Source organism: Dermacentor silvarum, chromosome 8 (assembly GCF_013339745.2).
Source record: "Dermacentor silvarum isolate Dsil-2018 chromosome 8, BIME_Dsil_1.4, whole genome shotgun sequence".
NCBI lineage: Eukaryota > Metazoa > Arthropoda > Arachnida > Ixodida > Ixodidae > Dermacentor > Dermacentor silvarum.
In genome coordinates this window covers 142,091,875-142,107,067 of record NC_051161.1, presented here as the reverse complement: position 1 = coordinate 142,107,067, position 15,193 = coordinate 142,091,875, and the positions used below count along the sequence as shown (strand labels likewise).

At 45.3% G+C, this 15,193-nt stretch overlaps 1 protein-coding gene across 4 annotated transcripts in view; it reads right to left on the bottom strand.

Annotated features, from left to right (window-relative positions):
* Positions 1-12,378, bottom strand: part of LOC119461739 (polycomb protein eed) — a 208,630-nt gene extending 196,252 nt beyond the window's left edge. For 3 of the 4 annotated variants that reach the window (XM_049672080.1, XM_037723113.2, XM_049672079.1), the window contains exons 1-3: positions 12,044-12,378; positions 7,733-7,879; positions 3,034-3,123 (exon numbers count right to left, since the gene is read on the bottom strand). In XM_049672080.1, the coding sequence (XP_049528037.1) occupies positions 3,034-3,123; positions 7,733-7,879; positions 12,044-12,160 (354 nt within the window). In that variant the 5' untranslated portion in view covers positions 12,161-12,378. Of the gene's footprint in view, positions 1-3,033; positions 3,124-7,732; positions 7,880-11,521; positions 11,686-12,043 lie in introns of those variants that run through there. The other variant, XM_037723114.2, reaches the window with a different exon arrangement.
* Between the last annotated feature and the right edge of the window lie 2,815 nt (positions 12,379-15,193).

Genomic DNA, 15,193 nt, shown 5'->3' with positions numbered 1-15,193 from the left:
GTTATTCCAATCGTTTATTGTACGAGGAAAAAAAGAATATTTGAAAGAATTGACTCTTTGTTTTAAAGGCATAATTGCTTGCGAATGTCGGTTTCTAGTTGCGTATCCTGTAGATGGAGTCAGTATATGTGATGTGTTAATTCTGTAATAACCATTTACCAATTGATAAAGTAACTTGAGTCTACAAGCCCTGTTTCTATCAGTAACTGGTGGGAAAATATCCTTTTTTATTAATTCACTTATAGAGCTGCGACCATATGAGTTATAAATGAATCTTAGAGCCTTTTTCTGTCATGTCATCATCTATGTAAGCTTGTTTCCTAACTGTCTAAAGTTTAGGTTGCTTACAGCGTTTTATAAATAAAATAGTAAAATGTATAACAAAAAAAGAAATGTTTAGTGCTAATTTGAATGCCAGATTGCTTTTGCTTAGATGTATAAAAGTGGGTAACTTGTGCAATTTATTTTCATTTCACTTGCAACGTCTCTGTTATGTTTGTATGTGTATTCTAATATGCTTGTTGTAAAGGTTCCCAATGGTTTTACGTTAAGACTTTTCTTTAACTTCTTGATATAGTTTCACTGAACTATGTGTGCACCATTCAAAAAGCTGAAATGTGAATCAAGAATGCTTCAGATATAAGTGCGCCATAAAAAGAAGACAAAAATAATGAAAGAAAAGAAAGGAAAAAACTTGCAAGAAAAAAACTTTGCTTTCAACCTGCTGTACAGTTTCACCAAAGGCAAATAGAGTATTTTGGGGTGAAAGGGATATGTGGAAACTAAATTATACACAGGTGCTCCTACTACAACACTGCAAGAAATTGTATGCGTCTGTACACATTTGTGGCATGTTTGGTGGCCGAGTGTAAAATAATTTTCAAAAGACAGTCGACGTCCGTTAATTGACTCTAATTGCTGATTCATTTGGCAATATTTTCCCTGATTGTAACACACCCCAAATCAAACGCGCGTCCCCTTTCTATGTGTCCAAAGTAGAAAACTAACATAGAAATGACATTAAGGCATAAAGAAAGCAGAAATCTAACGTGCATCCGATTTTTTATCAGGGAAATGGGCAAGAGTCTTACATGTGTTGGCAACATGTGTTGGCAACACAAACAATGCAACACAAACATGTGTTGCACAACGGTGGCCGATTTCCTAAAGTCAGGTTCGGTCCAATGCACTCAGGTTATGCGGTAAAGCATACGAACGCCGTGAATGCTGTTTCGTTTTCATACCTGATGCACTGCGCAGGCTATTTTCTGCCCAATTTTCTTTCAAAAAAATAATAAAAGCTGTGCTTTAAAATCGGTTAAGTACTGTAATGAGACATTGTGACCTTCAGTTATTGCTTGAAAACCTTCCTAGGGCAGGCCGAAAATCGGCATTTTCAACGACAGATTTGACATGTGAAACACTTTCAGTCCCCTAAACTCTGCCGAGACAGACGCTGCCACTATTGGGGTCACCACAGAGGTCAGGCGCATGCATGCTGACTGGTATAGTTCGAATTATCGAGAGAAGGCCAATTTTAGGATTTAAATAATGAAACATTGTGCCCATGGAAATGCATGGGCGCTAGCCGGGACCTTCGGTTGTGATCGAATTAACTAGAGTCGAATTAATGGAAGTCTACTGTACAACAGAGACGATGTTCTCATACAGTAGAGACACAACGAACACTACATCAGACAGTATGTTTAGAATTTTGCTTTACTGAGTTGCTAAAATGTAATACATAACTTAACACAGTGGAATCTCGATGATAAAATCACGGCTAATACGAATTTCCGGATGATACAAATTTTTCTGTGGTCCCGGCCGAGCCCCATTACTCTGTAACGTGATAGAGAATGGTTGTTACGAATCGATTTTCGAGCCGCATTGGTTGATACGAATAAACGCCGCTCCACCAACGGCCGCGAAAGAGAGCAGCGCGCAGTCACGCGCTTTCTCCCTTTCTATTTTGGTGCGGGGGCGCGGACACAGCGCTGGACAGCGCGGAGGCCGCGACTGGGCGCGAAGAGTTTGAAGCAGTGGCACTGTTGTTGCTTTTCCCCACGCAGGCGTGGGGAAGCACGGCCGCCACAGCGAGCGAAGGTTCGTGCAGTCTATCGCTCCAACGGAAACTGAGCGGCGTAAGCACAGCGCACACAAAGGTCACAGCCGTGTGGAGATCACTTGCAAGATACGGTGCATGCGACAACACCGACAGCCGGCACAGGCGCAGAGTACAAGAACGCATTGGCAAAGTAGAAGCCCCCCCCCGCGCTGCATTCCCGCTTTGCTTCTTTCGCGTGGGAGATTGCGTTGCCAGTTACCCTTGTGCCCGGTTGCAAGATACACATTTGGTACCGCAGCAGAGCATCGCCCCCCCCCCCTCCCTCCCTTCCTCCCATATCCCCATGGCCTTTCGCGCGACGGTCGCGTTTGCTCTCTGCTGTGCGGTCGCTCTGAGTGAAGGCGCGCGTCCCCCGCGCGCCTTCACTCACACATACGGCACGTGGCGACATTTTTATCGCCCTTGGACTCGTGCTCCACGTCTCATGCTCCTCCTCCACATCGCCCTCGTTGATCTCTTCTCTCATCGGTGGGCGCACCTCGTTGAGAAGCGTAATGCTACCGCCCTTGTCGGCGAGATTTTCCTGCGGAAGCCGTATTATAACCGGTATTTCGTCTCACGCGGCTGCACTGTAAGCGGTATGCGTATACATGGAGTTCTATGGGAGTGTAAATGGGAGTTGGAAAAGGCCGCATTGTAGCCAGTTCTGCACTATAAACGGTTACGTTATAAGTGGTCTATACTGTAAATGCTTTTTACGTGCGTGTGCCTGAGTTAGTTCACGTCTGACTCTTTAAATTAGCTAGTTTTATTTGTGTTTCGATGATACGACTTTCGGCTAATACAAATATTTTTCGTGACCCCGTGAGATTCATATCATCGAGATTCCACTGTATATAGAATGTGTACATTACTGCAAAGTATATAGGCACACATTCCTCAAGGGTTTAATGCTTAACACTCACCCTGTTGCTGCCAACAGCGGCAAAGATGTACAGGCCACCCTTAAGGTGTGGGTTAAACTGGACTCCAAAAAGGGGCTGGCCATGGTCCTCCTGCATGGCCAAACACAAGTGGTCAGTGAATGCAAGGTTCATCAGACCACTAAGTGATCTATGAAACGATGACATTATTATGAACGAGCACTCTTTCAGAACGAACAAGGCTAGCTCTCTCTTTAGCCGCAAGTTCTTGGAATTGCTAACAAGTAATTGAGTAGTGGTATGGTTGGCTACACTCAATCAGGAAGCACCACATATTCATATATTTTTCTTGAATTATTCAACATCCTAAACTACACAACTACCTACACGCTGCTACCTTTTACCCTTGAGAGGTAAAAGAACATAGGCGACAAGAAAAGACAAAGTTGGTTTGCTCCTACGGATGAACACACCAAAAGACAAGCTCATTCGGACATCTTAAGCTACCCAAACCAACATTGATCAATACAGACAACTGGACAGGTCAGTTAGAATTCACCATTTACTCATAAGTGGTTCATAATGAGAGAACACGCACAAATTTTGAGTCCACTGCGCCTCTGCTGATTACTGGTGACCGCTATTTACCAAGAAAGGATGTGGCATGAACTGCACATCAGTGGAGATTGCTCTTAATGAAGGGCTGTGGAGCCTTACATCTCCTTATCAAATTAAATCTTCAGCAATGAGTAGGCACTTTTGTGTGGGCCCTTTCCTAACCTCCCACCTGCTTGTACAATTCGACCGTGAAATACTAACGTAGCTACTTTAAGCACTGACATGATAACCAGTGCAGTTCCATCATAAATTATTCATTAAACCAAGTGCTTTCACCAACCATCATGGCTCAGTGCACGAAGTCACGGGATCAAATCCTGGCTGTGGCAGCTATATTTCCATAGGAGCACAATGCAAGAACACTTGTGTATTAAGATCCAGCTGCACACTAAAGAACCCAGTTAATCAGAATCATTCCCAAGCTCTCTAACTATAGCACCTCCTGTATTCTACAGCACAGCTTTAGGGTGCCAAATCCCACCAATTTACCAGATGTTTGCACTTGTCAAAGGCACTGTCATCCTGTATCACTGGTGCGGTTTGCAGTCATCATGAATGTCGAGGTTACACTGGCACGGCATTCATTTACTTGTCGTGGCTTCCGAGAAACTGCAATGCCAGGTGCTGCCATCTCAATTATCTGGTGCCAGTTTTTAATGGCAGATTCAGGGAACTTCCAGAGCCAAAATGTTCCACTCTTTCTGAGTGTGCCTGCTGTAACACCAGTTTTAGGGGAGTGCAGGGCACATGTTCCAATGTCGGGTCAAGAGCAGATTATGCGGCAATGTGGCCTTATGGATCTGGCGAGACCTCTACTTTACTAAAATTGGTGCATTTGAATTGAAGTATGCACAACATGCTTTCTTTAGCAGGGTTGATAGGGATCATTCATAGAGGCAGATCACAGAAGTGGCTGTATTTTTCATGCATCCAAAACTATGGTTGTTCTTAGTACATATGTTCATAGTACATAGCGCATATTAGAGAGGTTTAGCTTGTCCGGTAATCGGGTAAAGGCGGGCGGACAGGGCGTTGGGGCGGAACCGTAAACGTGGCAGCCTGTATGGTGCTGCCACCTGGTGGTGCACAGATTCAACAGAAAAAAAAAACAGCTAGTATTGCAGTAACCAAGTGTATTCTACTTCGGTGCTGGTGTAAATTTTCGGCAGTGGCGTAATCGTGTTGCTGCCGAAAATTTACACCAGCAGCGGTTACTTGGTTACTGCAATACTAGCTGTTTTTTTCTGTGTAATCTCTGCGCCACCAGGTGGCAGCATCATACAGGCCGCTCACGTTTATGGTTCCGCCCCAACGCCCGGTCTGCCTGCGTTTACCCAATCACCGGACAAGCTAAAGGCTGTTTCACATGCTGAGACTGGAGCGAAAAAAATCGGTGCAGTTGCATGCGTCACAATGCGATTTTTTGAGGGCTCAATTCACGTGATTGCAATTTCAACAATGCGACTGATGCGACGCCCAGGGTTGCTTGTTACCAGGTTATGTTGCAAACGCCGCATAATTCTTTTAATGTAATGAAAAAGACGTGCGTTTTACAAGATGATTGACCTCTTTTTATTAGGACCAAATATTACGTGTGTTTTGTAATTTAAAACGTTTTGAAGTTTAAATTTGTTTTGGAGTGTGCAACGGCGGTTCCTATGCATGACGTACGTAAAAAGCTGTTCGCAGCTGGTTGTTCAGCGCTGTGTGTTGTCTAATGTGCCTTCTATGTGTCACTCTGCCTGAATAGGATAAAAAGTCTGCAATATATTCAAGGTTTATTGGTTTCTGCGTAGGAAAAACAAAATTCTCCATCAGAGAAGATACAACTTAACGTGCATGGAGTATTCGAAAACAAATTGACTCTGTTTATTCAAGCCACGGAGTTAAATATGTTGTCGTAGAAAATTCATTATGATAGCCTGCACGCTTGGCATCTCAATTTTAATAAGCAAGTGAGGCAAGATAACCTTTCAAGATGCATCGGGAAGTTTATGTGTGTGGAAAACTGACCGGAAAAGAATGCATCTAAACGGTCGCATGTTCAGCGCAACGTTGAAACTTCGGGTACTTTGCTGCCTTGTCATTTGCCCTTGCTGAGGCTGAAAAATTTTTGTATGCTACTCAACAAATTAAAATTATGACGACTCCAAAAGGCCATGTCGTCTCGTGGGGATGGAACACCTCGTAGTATTGGCAACTCGCATAGGTGTGTCTACAAAGCAAAGGCGAAAATACACTTCGTTTGCTATGTAGCGCGTCAACGAATGCATAGAAATGCAAGAATGGAATCTGCGGCACAAGATTTTTATTCTCCCTTCGCGTACGTACCAGATTCAGCAACCCACCTCTGCGCGCAATGCACTTCTTGAGCGAGACGTCATTTTCCACAACAGACTGCGAAATAGCTCTCGGCGCAATTTCGACGGGAAATCGCAACGATCGCAGCGACATTGCGACGCAGCAATCAACCGGTTGGTCGCAGCTGAAAATCGCAGAGTCGGCACTGCGACTGTGATTTTCGTCGCATGCGACGGAAATCCACTTTTGGAGCGATGAAAATCGCATCATGTAAAACGGCCTTAAACCTCTCTATTAACATGTACAATGTACTGTACATAGTATGTGTGCACTTGTTCAAAGAAGGTTACAGGACAAGGAATTTGCGAGAAAGCTGAAGCATGAGCCCATAGCCTCAAACTGAAAGGTCTTGACTGTAGTAGTTTATGCGACCTGCACGGTGATTCATTAACCCCTTCCATGCCTTGGGTGAGCTGGGTTCGTTCAAACATTTCTGGTGAGACTGGCCAGGGACAAGCTCAGCTTATTAGTGGTATTTTGCATTTCCTAGCAATGCCATGGATGGGCCTAGTTCTCTCTCAGCAGTTAGTCATGCTTTTGGTAGAGGGTAGCACATAATCCATTGAACAGTAGAAGCAGAAAAGTTATTCTCTCTGAGAAGGTAAAACATCTTGGCAACTAGGACCTTTAAAAATAATTTGCCCATGTTTGGTCGAAATTTGGGATAATAATGTGGCACAGAAAGAGTTAAATTTGAAGCGCCATCCCTTAACAGAGCAGAAATTCACATTAGCTGTGGGCACTGTGTCCTGTAAACTTTTGTGGCACACTGTAAATATAGCTCTCTCTACTAGTCATCTACACCAGCTTGGATCCCTTTTTCCTTCCCCTCTGCATCGAGTAGCAAGCCAGAGACCTATAGTGGCGCTATTATGGTGAATTTGGTGTGACTTTGAGTGCATGCACTTCACTTGTGGCTTGGTGCTACATGGTAGAACAGAGTACGATTCGCAGTAACAGTGACGTTTGGGGGTTACAGAAAGAACCTGAAATGATTATTATTTCGATTTTCTGTACACTATTGAAATAGAAGTGCTTCTTCTTCTTCTGTTAGCACTGGGACGAAGAGAATAAATGTCAAGTTTTTCCTGTATCATGAAGTTTCCATGGAGTATATACATTCCAAACTTCCAAACAGTTTCCATGGCATCCATGGAAATTGCTTGAAAAGCAACAGCATCGTATACCACTGCTATTTTCTATTCCATTGCAATAAATGCAGAGCAAGATGTGATACCAGCAGCTGCTGAAACTGAGCATTGGAAGCACAAAATAGTTCTTTTCATCGATTGAGATACACTGTCAGAATAACGGCACTGCAAAAATACCAAACTCTTCATTATATTTTATTTCTGTTGACTCAAAAAACTGTTGTTGCCATGACTATCCACTTATTGAGGGAAGGTGGGTAATCGTAACAGTGATGTGCTTGCGCAAAAATGTGGCTGAACTTCTGAAGTATTTTGCCTGAATGCTGTTCGGTCCGTCTGTTTTTCACGTGATATAAACGCTGAAGGTAAAACAAACAAGCTGAATTATGTAAGTGTTTGTTGAACACACACTGGATGCACCCCTCTGCTGTCAGTGTCACCACACTTTGTCACGTGACAGTCTTCGAACGACACCCACACCAACTGATTCAACGTGTCATTAAATTTGCCTGTTGGACAAGCACATTAGCTCCATCAGCCGAACACTGCACCTTTCTTTCGTTAAACATCTCTTTTAATTCTCTCTTGCTTTTTGTGGCAGCTGTTCTCACCTTGACAAATGTGGAACACTTGTAGGCCAGCTTGCAGCGCTTTGACTTGCTTTTGCGACGGCGGCCCCGGCGACCTTGGTTTGTGGGCGTGTTGCTGCGTGACGTGTTGTCTGCCGTTGATGCACTCCCCACGCTCGACGTTTCGTCCTGTGTGATGAGAAGAAATGGGGGAGGGGCCAAAATTAGAGGGTCAGCCGCAATTTCAGTGGTCATGAACTGCCAGGCAAGGTGCAGTGTCCACCCCAAATTGTCACGAAACAGGTTTTAACCCGATAGCTGCCAAACTCTTTCCTGAAGAAGAAAAATCTGCATTATTTCCCAATGCTTTCATTCCTCTCCCCAATATCGGTGCACAATGTTGTGAATAGAAAACAAAAGATAACTAATGTAGGACTTCGCCATACTATTAAAGGGAAGTTGTTCTGAAAGATACAAGGCTCTCTTAACCAAGAATGTACAGGCAGGGATAAAATAATACGGGACCTTGCTAGCATGTGCCAAACTGTATTTCTTGACCGGTGGAGATAACCTCACGTGTAATTAATATACATGCACTCTCTAGTAATGAACAGTTGTACATCACAATGGCCGAAAAAGACACCACTCTTCCAGCCTAATCCTTCTGCAATCATCGCAATTTCAACAGCAGGCTGGCAAGATGTGGGCGTATTGGCAGGCACATGAGCATAAAAGGATAGGCATGGGCAATGCCATGTCTTAACAACAGACGCTTGCTTGCTTCATCAGAGGGTGCAAGAATGCAGTTCTGCACACTTTGGCAGATCTGCATTATTTTGTCCCTGATTATTTTGTTCCTGCCTGTACCTTCTTGAGTACTTTAACAGCTTTTTTATTTTATTTTATGTATATTAATTGCATGTGAGGTTTTCTGCATCTTACTTTTAGTAGGGGATCACTGAGAATAGCCGCATACTGTACTAAGGTTAAAAAAAGATTATGCACATCCCACACACTGTGGGAATCGATGTAAGCAAAGCTTTCTGATGATATCTTTTTTATTTCTTTTATATATATTCACAATATTTGGCGGTAATGTTGACAACATACGACAGTGGTGAGTGCACCACCTTTATTTGTCTATGAAGTACACTGAGCACACAGTGTAAACACAATGACGTGCAATTTCACTTATGAAATTTAGCCTCAATCATTGTACACAAAATTTGACCTGAAAGGTTTTTCAGTTTGCTCAGCATAGGAGGTATATAGCTTGCTAAATCTGCATGTAATGAAAACATGTTATACTATTATCACTTATGTATTTGCAACCATGCCACCTGCGGGCCTTGCTTTGGTATTGTCGTGTACACGAAAGATATGCAGATCTTGCACACTGTGGGAATCGTAAGCAAAGCTTTCTGTGTGGTTTGTTTTCATTGACAACATTTGGCGGTGATGTTGACGGCCTACAACAGTCATGATTTGATGCTAAATGTTACCTTGCGTGCATCACTTGTGCTTGTCTACGTAGTACATAGAACACATAGCGAGACGTTGTAGTGTGCCACTGTTCATAGCCAGCGAGAAAGCTAGCACTGTCATGTTAACAAAACACTAGCCAAAAAGACGTGGAACAGCAAGAAATGACAAACACAGGCACTAATCGAAACACGAGCGCCCGTGTTTGTCGTTTCATGCTCGTCCACGTCTTTTTCGCACTAGTTCTTTGTCAGCGCCCGTGTTTGTCGTTTCTTGCTAGTCTACGTCTTTTTCGCATAACTTTTTTGTTAAGATGGAACCACACTCACTCGCCCAGCTCTCAGTTCTGATGAAGTACTGTCATGCCCTGACACAGCTCATCACATAGTAGCTGAAGTGCTGATTTGATGGACGGCCGCTTGCATATTGTCGTCTGCATCTCCTGTGTCACTTGTCTGAATTGCACAAACTTTGTACGGCGCTTTTTTTCAGAAATAGCAGAAACCTGCCGTACCATTCTCTGAATTAAAATGTTTACAGTGTGTCAGCAACTGTTGCTATATCTTGCCAATATTTTTTTCTTTCTTTTTTTCTAATTGGTGAGACCCCAAACGAAGCATTTTTTCTGATGCCACCTTTCTCTTCTCTCGTGATCCTCCCATGTATCCATGCTGTCACAAGCAAAGACTAGCAATGCCGTTATTCATCCGTCTTGTCACGGCATTGGTTTTACGCATTCTCTGTCTACCATTTGCCCCAGATACGAAGATGAGAGGATTGCCCTTCGGACGGCTTTGGGGCACTTAGACGACAGGCCTTTTACGGAGGAGAACATCTTGGGCGCATGGCCTCGTGCGTCTGCTATGTGCAGGGCTACAAAGGCGCTGCTGCGTTTTTTGAAGTGCGCAAGCCTGTATGACCGCCTGTGACGAAACTCAGCGATGAACGCTTGACTGTGTAAATGTGCAAGATGTGAACTTCGCTCTTCCTTCTCCTCTTTCAATCCTTTCTCCCCCTTCCCCAGTGCAGGGTAGCCTACCGGGCTCAGCCTGGTTAACCTCCCTGCCTTTCCCTTATGACTTTTCTCTCTGTCTACCATTCTATCTCCCTTCTGGGCTGTTAGACCTGAGTACAAAGGTAAGCGCTACAGCATCTGCAATGCTTTTGCGGGGGCCTCACATAAAATTACAGCCATCCAGAGGGCATTGTGTCGACAGCCAGGGAGTTCCACAGGGCGTTGTGGCAACAGCCAGGCAGTTCTCATTGAAAAGATCTCATAGACAGCACTCCCACACCCCTGGCATTCTCAACCACCCTCCGATGTGGCATGCAAGACGGCAACCGCAGCAGCAGTGTAAAAGTCAAATGAAGAGGCAAAGAAGCTTCACTTTAAAGTTAGGTTCTGTGGTTTTGCGTGCCAAAACCACGACTTGATAATGAGGTGCTACGCATTAATAATGATAGTGAGGGACTACGCATTAATTTTAAATGTGCACCCAATGCATGGCACACGGGTGTTTTTGCATATCACCCCCATCGAAACGCGGCCGCCGTGGCTGGGACATTGATGGGATATTGATCCTGCACTGCCACCGCGATACCGCCATAGCCACTAGGCCACCACAATGGGTGATACTGAGGTTTCTGACGTTAGGGAGCTCTAAATAAAAGAAACATGCCTAAAAGCTGTAGCACACTTCACTGCTTGCTTTAATAAATTCACGAAATACCGTATCAGCATTAATATGTTTTTGTTCTCAATGTAACAAAATAATGAACATACAATAGAGGCAGGTGAAAAGAATCTAAATGGGTCTATGCCTCTGACGAAAATCGCGGAGTGAATAATTTATCCCTTTCATTAAACTTCCTCCACTTTACGGAGTTCCACAAAACTGATTTGCAACATTTAAGGTGTCGTCCATAAACGGACGACTCTACTCAGTACTCAACTGTTGAACTTAACCACCTCTGTCAAAGCAAGCAAGCGCCCAAATCGCTCACGTCAAGTGAACCGATTCCAAAGAACGCCGCTCGTAGCGCCTGTGCCGAAACCGGAACTCAACGCAAACAACGCGAGATTCCCTGCAATGCATTAAATGCAATGGTGGATCTTCATAGCGTTAGACAGAACTACGTAAGCAAACGTTTAAATGCAAGGACGCGCGACGGTCGATCATGCTTTACAACGCTGAAACACAGGTCACGCTTTTATGGACGCTCACTCAGCGCCTGGTTCACTGGATTCCGCCGTTCAAAAGGTGCCGCACAGCATTAGTACCGGCGTAGCCAGTACACATCGAGAAGCAGGAGGCGACCTTTCACGAAGAGATTCAAAATTGTGATTACCATTTTCGCGCGGATACCAGCTCGCTTAACATGAGTCGTCGTCTTCCAGCGCGGAGCCGCTACATTCAAACGAGAAAACGCCTTTGCGTGACGCCTCCCACAACACCGCAGCTGGGCTCGTTCAAGCGCGCAGTCACTGATTAGGTCGCCGAGAGATTAGCAGTTCGACGACGTATACACGGCTCGCGCGAGGACGCTGCGCCGCAGACAACAGTGGCAACAGGCGCTCTTCGCTGACACATGTGCGGCGACTGTTTGTTTTGTGTTTATTCGCTCGTGCGAAAGGCGTTGAATGCGTCTTAAGTTAACGCAATGAAAAGAGCGCACGTTCGAGAGGAACTCTTTCCAAGGTCTTCAATATTCTCACAAAACAGTTAGTTAGTCAGTCAGAAACGATCAAAGTTTGGGAGAAACACTCAATTTCAAGTCAGTTGCTACAAGATACTGCTGACGCGGTTCTTGCAGCGCACAAAACAACAAATGAAGAGCGCAAATAGAAGATGACGGAGTTGTAGAGCTTACGATGTCGTCCGGAGAGTCATCCGAGTGATCGGACGGATACACGAGCCGAGGTTGTCGGGTGTGTTTCGTCGAAGAACTCGCGCACGCGACTTGGTCGCCGAGGTCCGAGTCCGACATCGCACCAGAGCAAAAGAAGCAGTTGTTCCAAACAATTAAATCTGCATGTAACTTGGTCCTCTACGACGGTCCGCAACTTGGGTTCACAAGCGTGAGCACGAGCATACGCGATCGCTGGACACAAAGACAAAATGTGCAAAACCTAACTCTCCCTCTACGCGCTTTTCAGGGTGCATGAAGAGCCCGCGGCCCGCGTGTTTTGGCTCGTTTTGGCTGCGACCGACGCTGGCTGCTGCGTGGCTTGTTATGATCTATGAAGGCAGCACTGCAAACGTAAGCGAAGAAACAAACGAAAGTTGACGGACCAAGCGGGAAAGTTCAAATTCATGTTCGAAGCGTTCATCATGCAAAGTAAAGGCTACAGTAAACCGTTCAGTAAACCGGCTACAGCTGGCCTGCGGGGATACACTGCTACCTAAACCGTGTACATCAAGCAGATGCTAAAAGTAAAGTTGTTTATAACCAAAGGATAATGTGAATGTCCCATAGTTATTACAAGCTCATCGCTCATAAAGTTTTAAAATGACAACACAACGCCTCCAGAACTTTTTTGACTAAAATCGCAAGAAGCGCTCGAGAGAGCGGTGAACTATTTCAACAAATCGTAACAACGTGAGTTGAAACGTAACGATCATGTGACAAGCCGCGTCTAACAAAAGTGGGTGTTGTCAGCTCCATGTGGAGTACATTCTGTTCACAGTTCGTGCACCTTTAAACATTCGTATTCAGGGGCGGATCCAGGTTTTTTCGTGACCACGGAGCCCTCGGGGGCGACGTTCAGGTGGTTTTTTCTGAGGGGGGGGGGGGGGGGGGTCAGCTTTTGTCGATGATGATGGTGATGATGATAGTAGCCTCTCTCATTTACCGAAATTCACCGTTTCTGCTCACGATAAACCCGCGTTTTATACGGCTAGAGCAACACCTGTAGCCCGCCGTGGTGGCTCAGTCAGCTCAGGCGTTGCGCTGCTGAGCACGAGATCGCGGGATCGAATCCCGGCCGCGGCGGCCGCATTTCGATGGAGGCGAAATGCAATAACGCCCGTGTGCTTACGTTGTAGTGCACGTTATAGAACCCCAGGTGGTCAAAATTAATCCGGAACCTTCCACTACGGCGTGCCTCATAATCAGAACTGGTTTTGGCACGTAAAACCCCAGAAAGATGAAGAAGCCCTATAGCGAAGCCAGGTATCGGTTTCTCCGAACATATGGGAAAATGACATTACCCAATACAGCCATGTGCTTGGCGGCTGTGCCTGATAATACAGGGTGTTCAAAACTAAGCTTGATGCTTTTCTTAAAATTAGGCACTGGGAGGCACGCGAAGACCACCTGTGCAATTAAGTTATGTGGCCAGGGGGGCACAAAGTGAGATTATAATTATCGCCGTGAGCTGCCCAATTAACTAAAATTGAACAATTATTTTTTGTCGACTGCAGTAAGTGGGTATGTTTGTATTGAAAACTTAGAGGCAGTCGTGTTTCTACACAGTATCAGTCGGAAGAATTATTCTAGCGTGTTCGTGCTTCGAGATATCCGACTCCAAATTTCAATTGTACTGCGCAGAGTTATCGACTCGACGCGAGAGCGGTTTATGCTTTGCGTTGCTGTGGAAGGGAGGCATTTTGAACATCTTTAGGGCATTGACATCTTGATGGGTGAAGTGTCATGAAATTTGTGCATGACAACACCAAATTTAAAGCGGCAGTATGAAATATTCGTTAGCATAGCTAAAAAGGTTTCTGCTGTTGATGGTACCGTTGTTGCTTTTGATTTCAATAAAACTTACAATGCTTGGAAATCAGCAGTCACTTATTTGCGTAGCCTAGGCAAGGACCATGCCCGGTCGTCTAGTCACCATTACGCACGCGCACTGCCCTCCGGCTTCTCTGCGCGCGCCATTATATCGGCATGGCAGCTGCCGCCATATTTACAGGCTGCGCGGTCGCGTGTTGCGACAGCGGTTACGGGTTCCTCGATTTTTTTTTTTTTTCGCCAGCCGTGAGAGGGAAGGGGGACAGTTATTATCTTTGCCAATGCCTCCGCCGTGTTGTCAGACTAAGCGCCGTACCCAACAGCCGCGGCACATCAGGGAGGAGCTTTGCGCCGATCCTCACTCTCTTGCATGCGTAATCATGCGAACGACAATTAAAATTTGTAGTTGGATATCTCGGAGCAATAGCATAGACACGCTATACTCGCGGACAACTTTCTGTGGCAATGAAGGGAAAGCTACGGGCGCGTGGATGCTGCACATGTGTTACCGCGCCAAGTAGTCCGGCAGCGTTTGACAGTGCTTTTGGTTGCTCGGAACAGACGCTGAATCGACGCAACTTCCACGTGCGACGATTTCGCGTTTGCCCAGACGCGGAAGGGAATAATGAATAAAAGCCTTTATTTTAAGGAAGGGGACGGCTCTAGGCCGCTGTTGGGGATTAGGTGGGAAAGGAATGTGGGTTCCCGGATTGTTGGCTGGGGCACATCTTCATCTCAGTCTTTGATCTCCCGTTTTATGCAGACTCAGGTGCATGTTCACTTCCGCCGCTCTCGCACGGGCTGGTCGACCCCTTCTACACTACTCGAAACAAGCCACTTTGTCTGCCATATGTCGCAATGGCTTTCTGTGTTTCAGGGTTAGTCTGTATTTCAATTCCTAGTGTTCTAATATCTCCGTGCAGTAAATGTTGAATGTTGGATCTCCCTTGTGAAAAAGCTGCACAGTTCCAAATGAGGTGTTGCAAGTCTGCTCTGCATGACTCCTGACAATGTGTGCATCGGGTATAAGTGTTCGCAGTCGTAGCTTGTCTGGTTTGGTGCCATTTCTCAAGTATGTGTGGTGTGTATGCAGCATTGGCCATAACCTTGTTCAAAAAAACCTCTTCCGTGCGAGTAAGGCCGCCGTTGTCAAACACATGTACTGGTGCAGCTTCTAATAGTCTCCGTTTACTATCTGCTTTTATTTTAGTGCGAATGTAATGCATCAGTGCTTTGCTAGGAGAGCCTTCGGCCAATATCTTTAGGTATGGATTTTGGTCA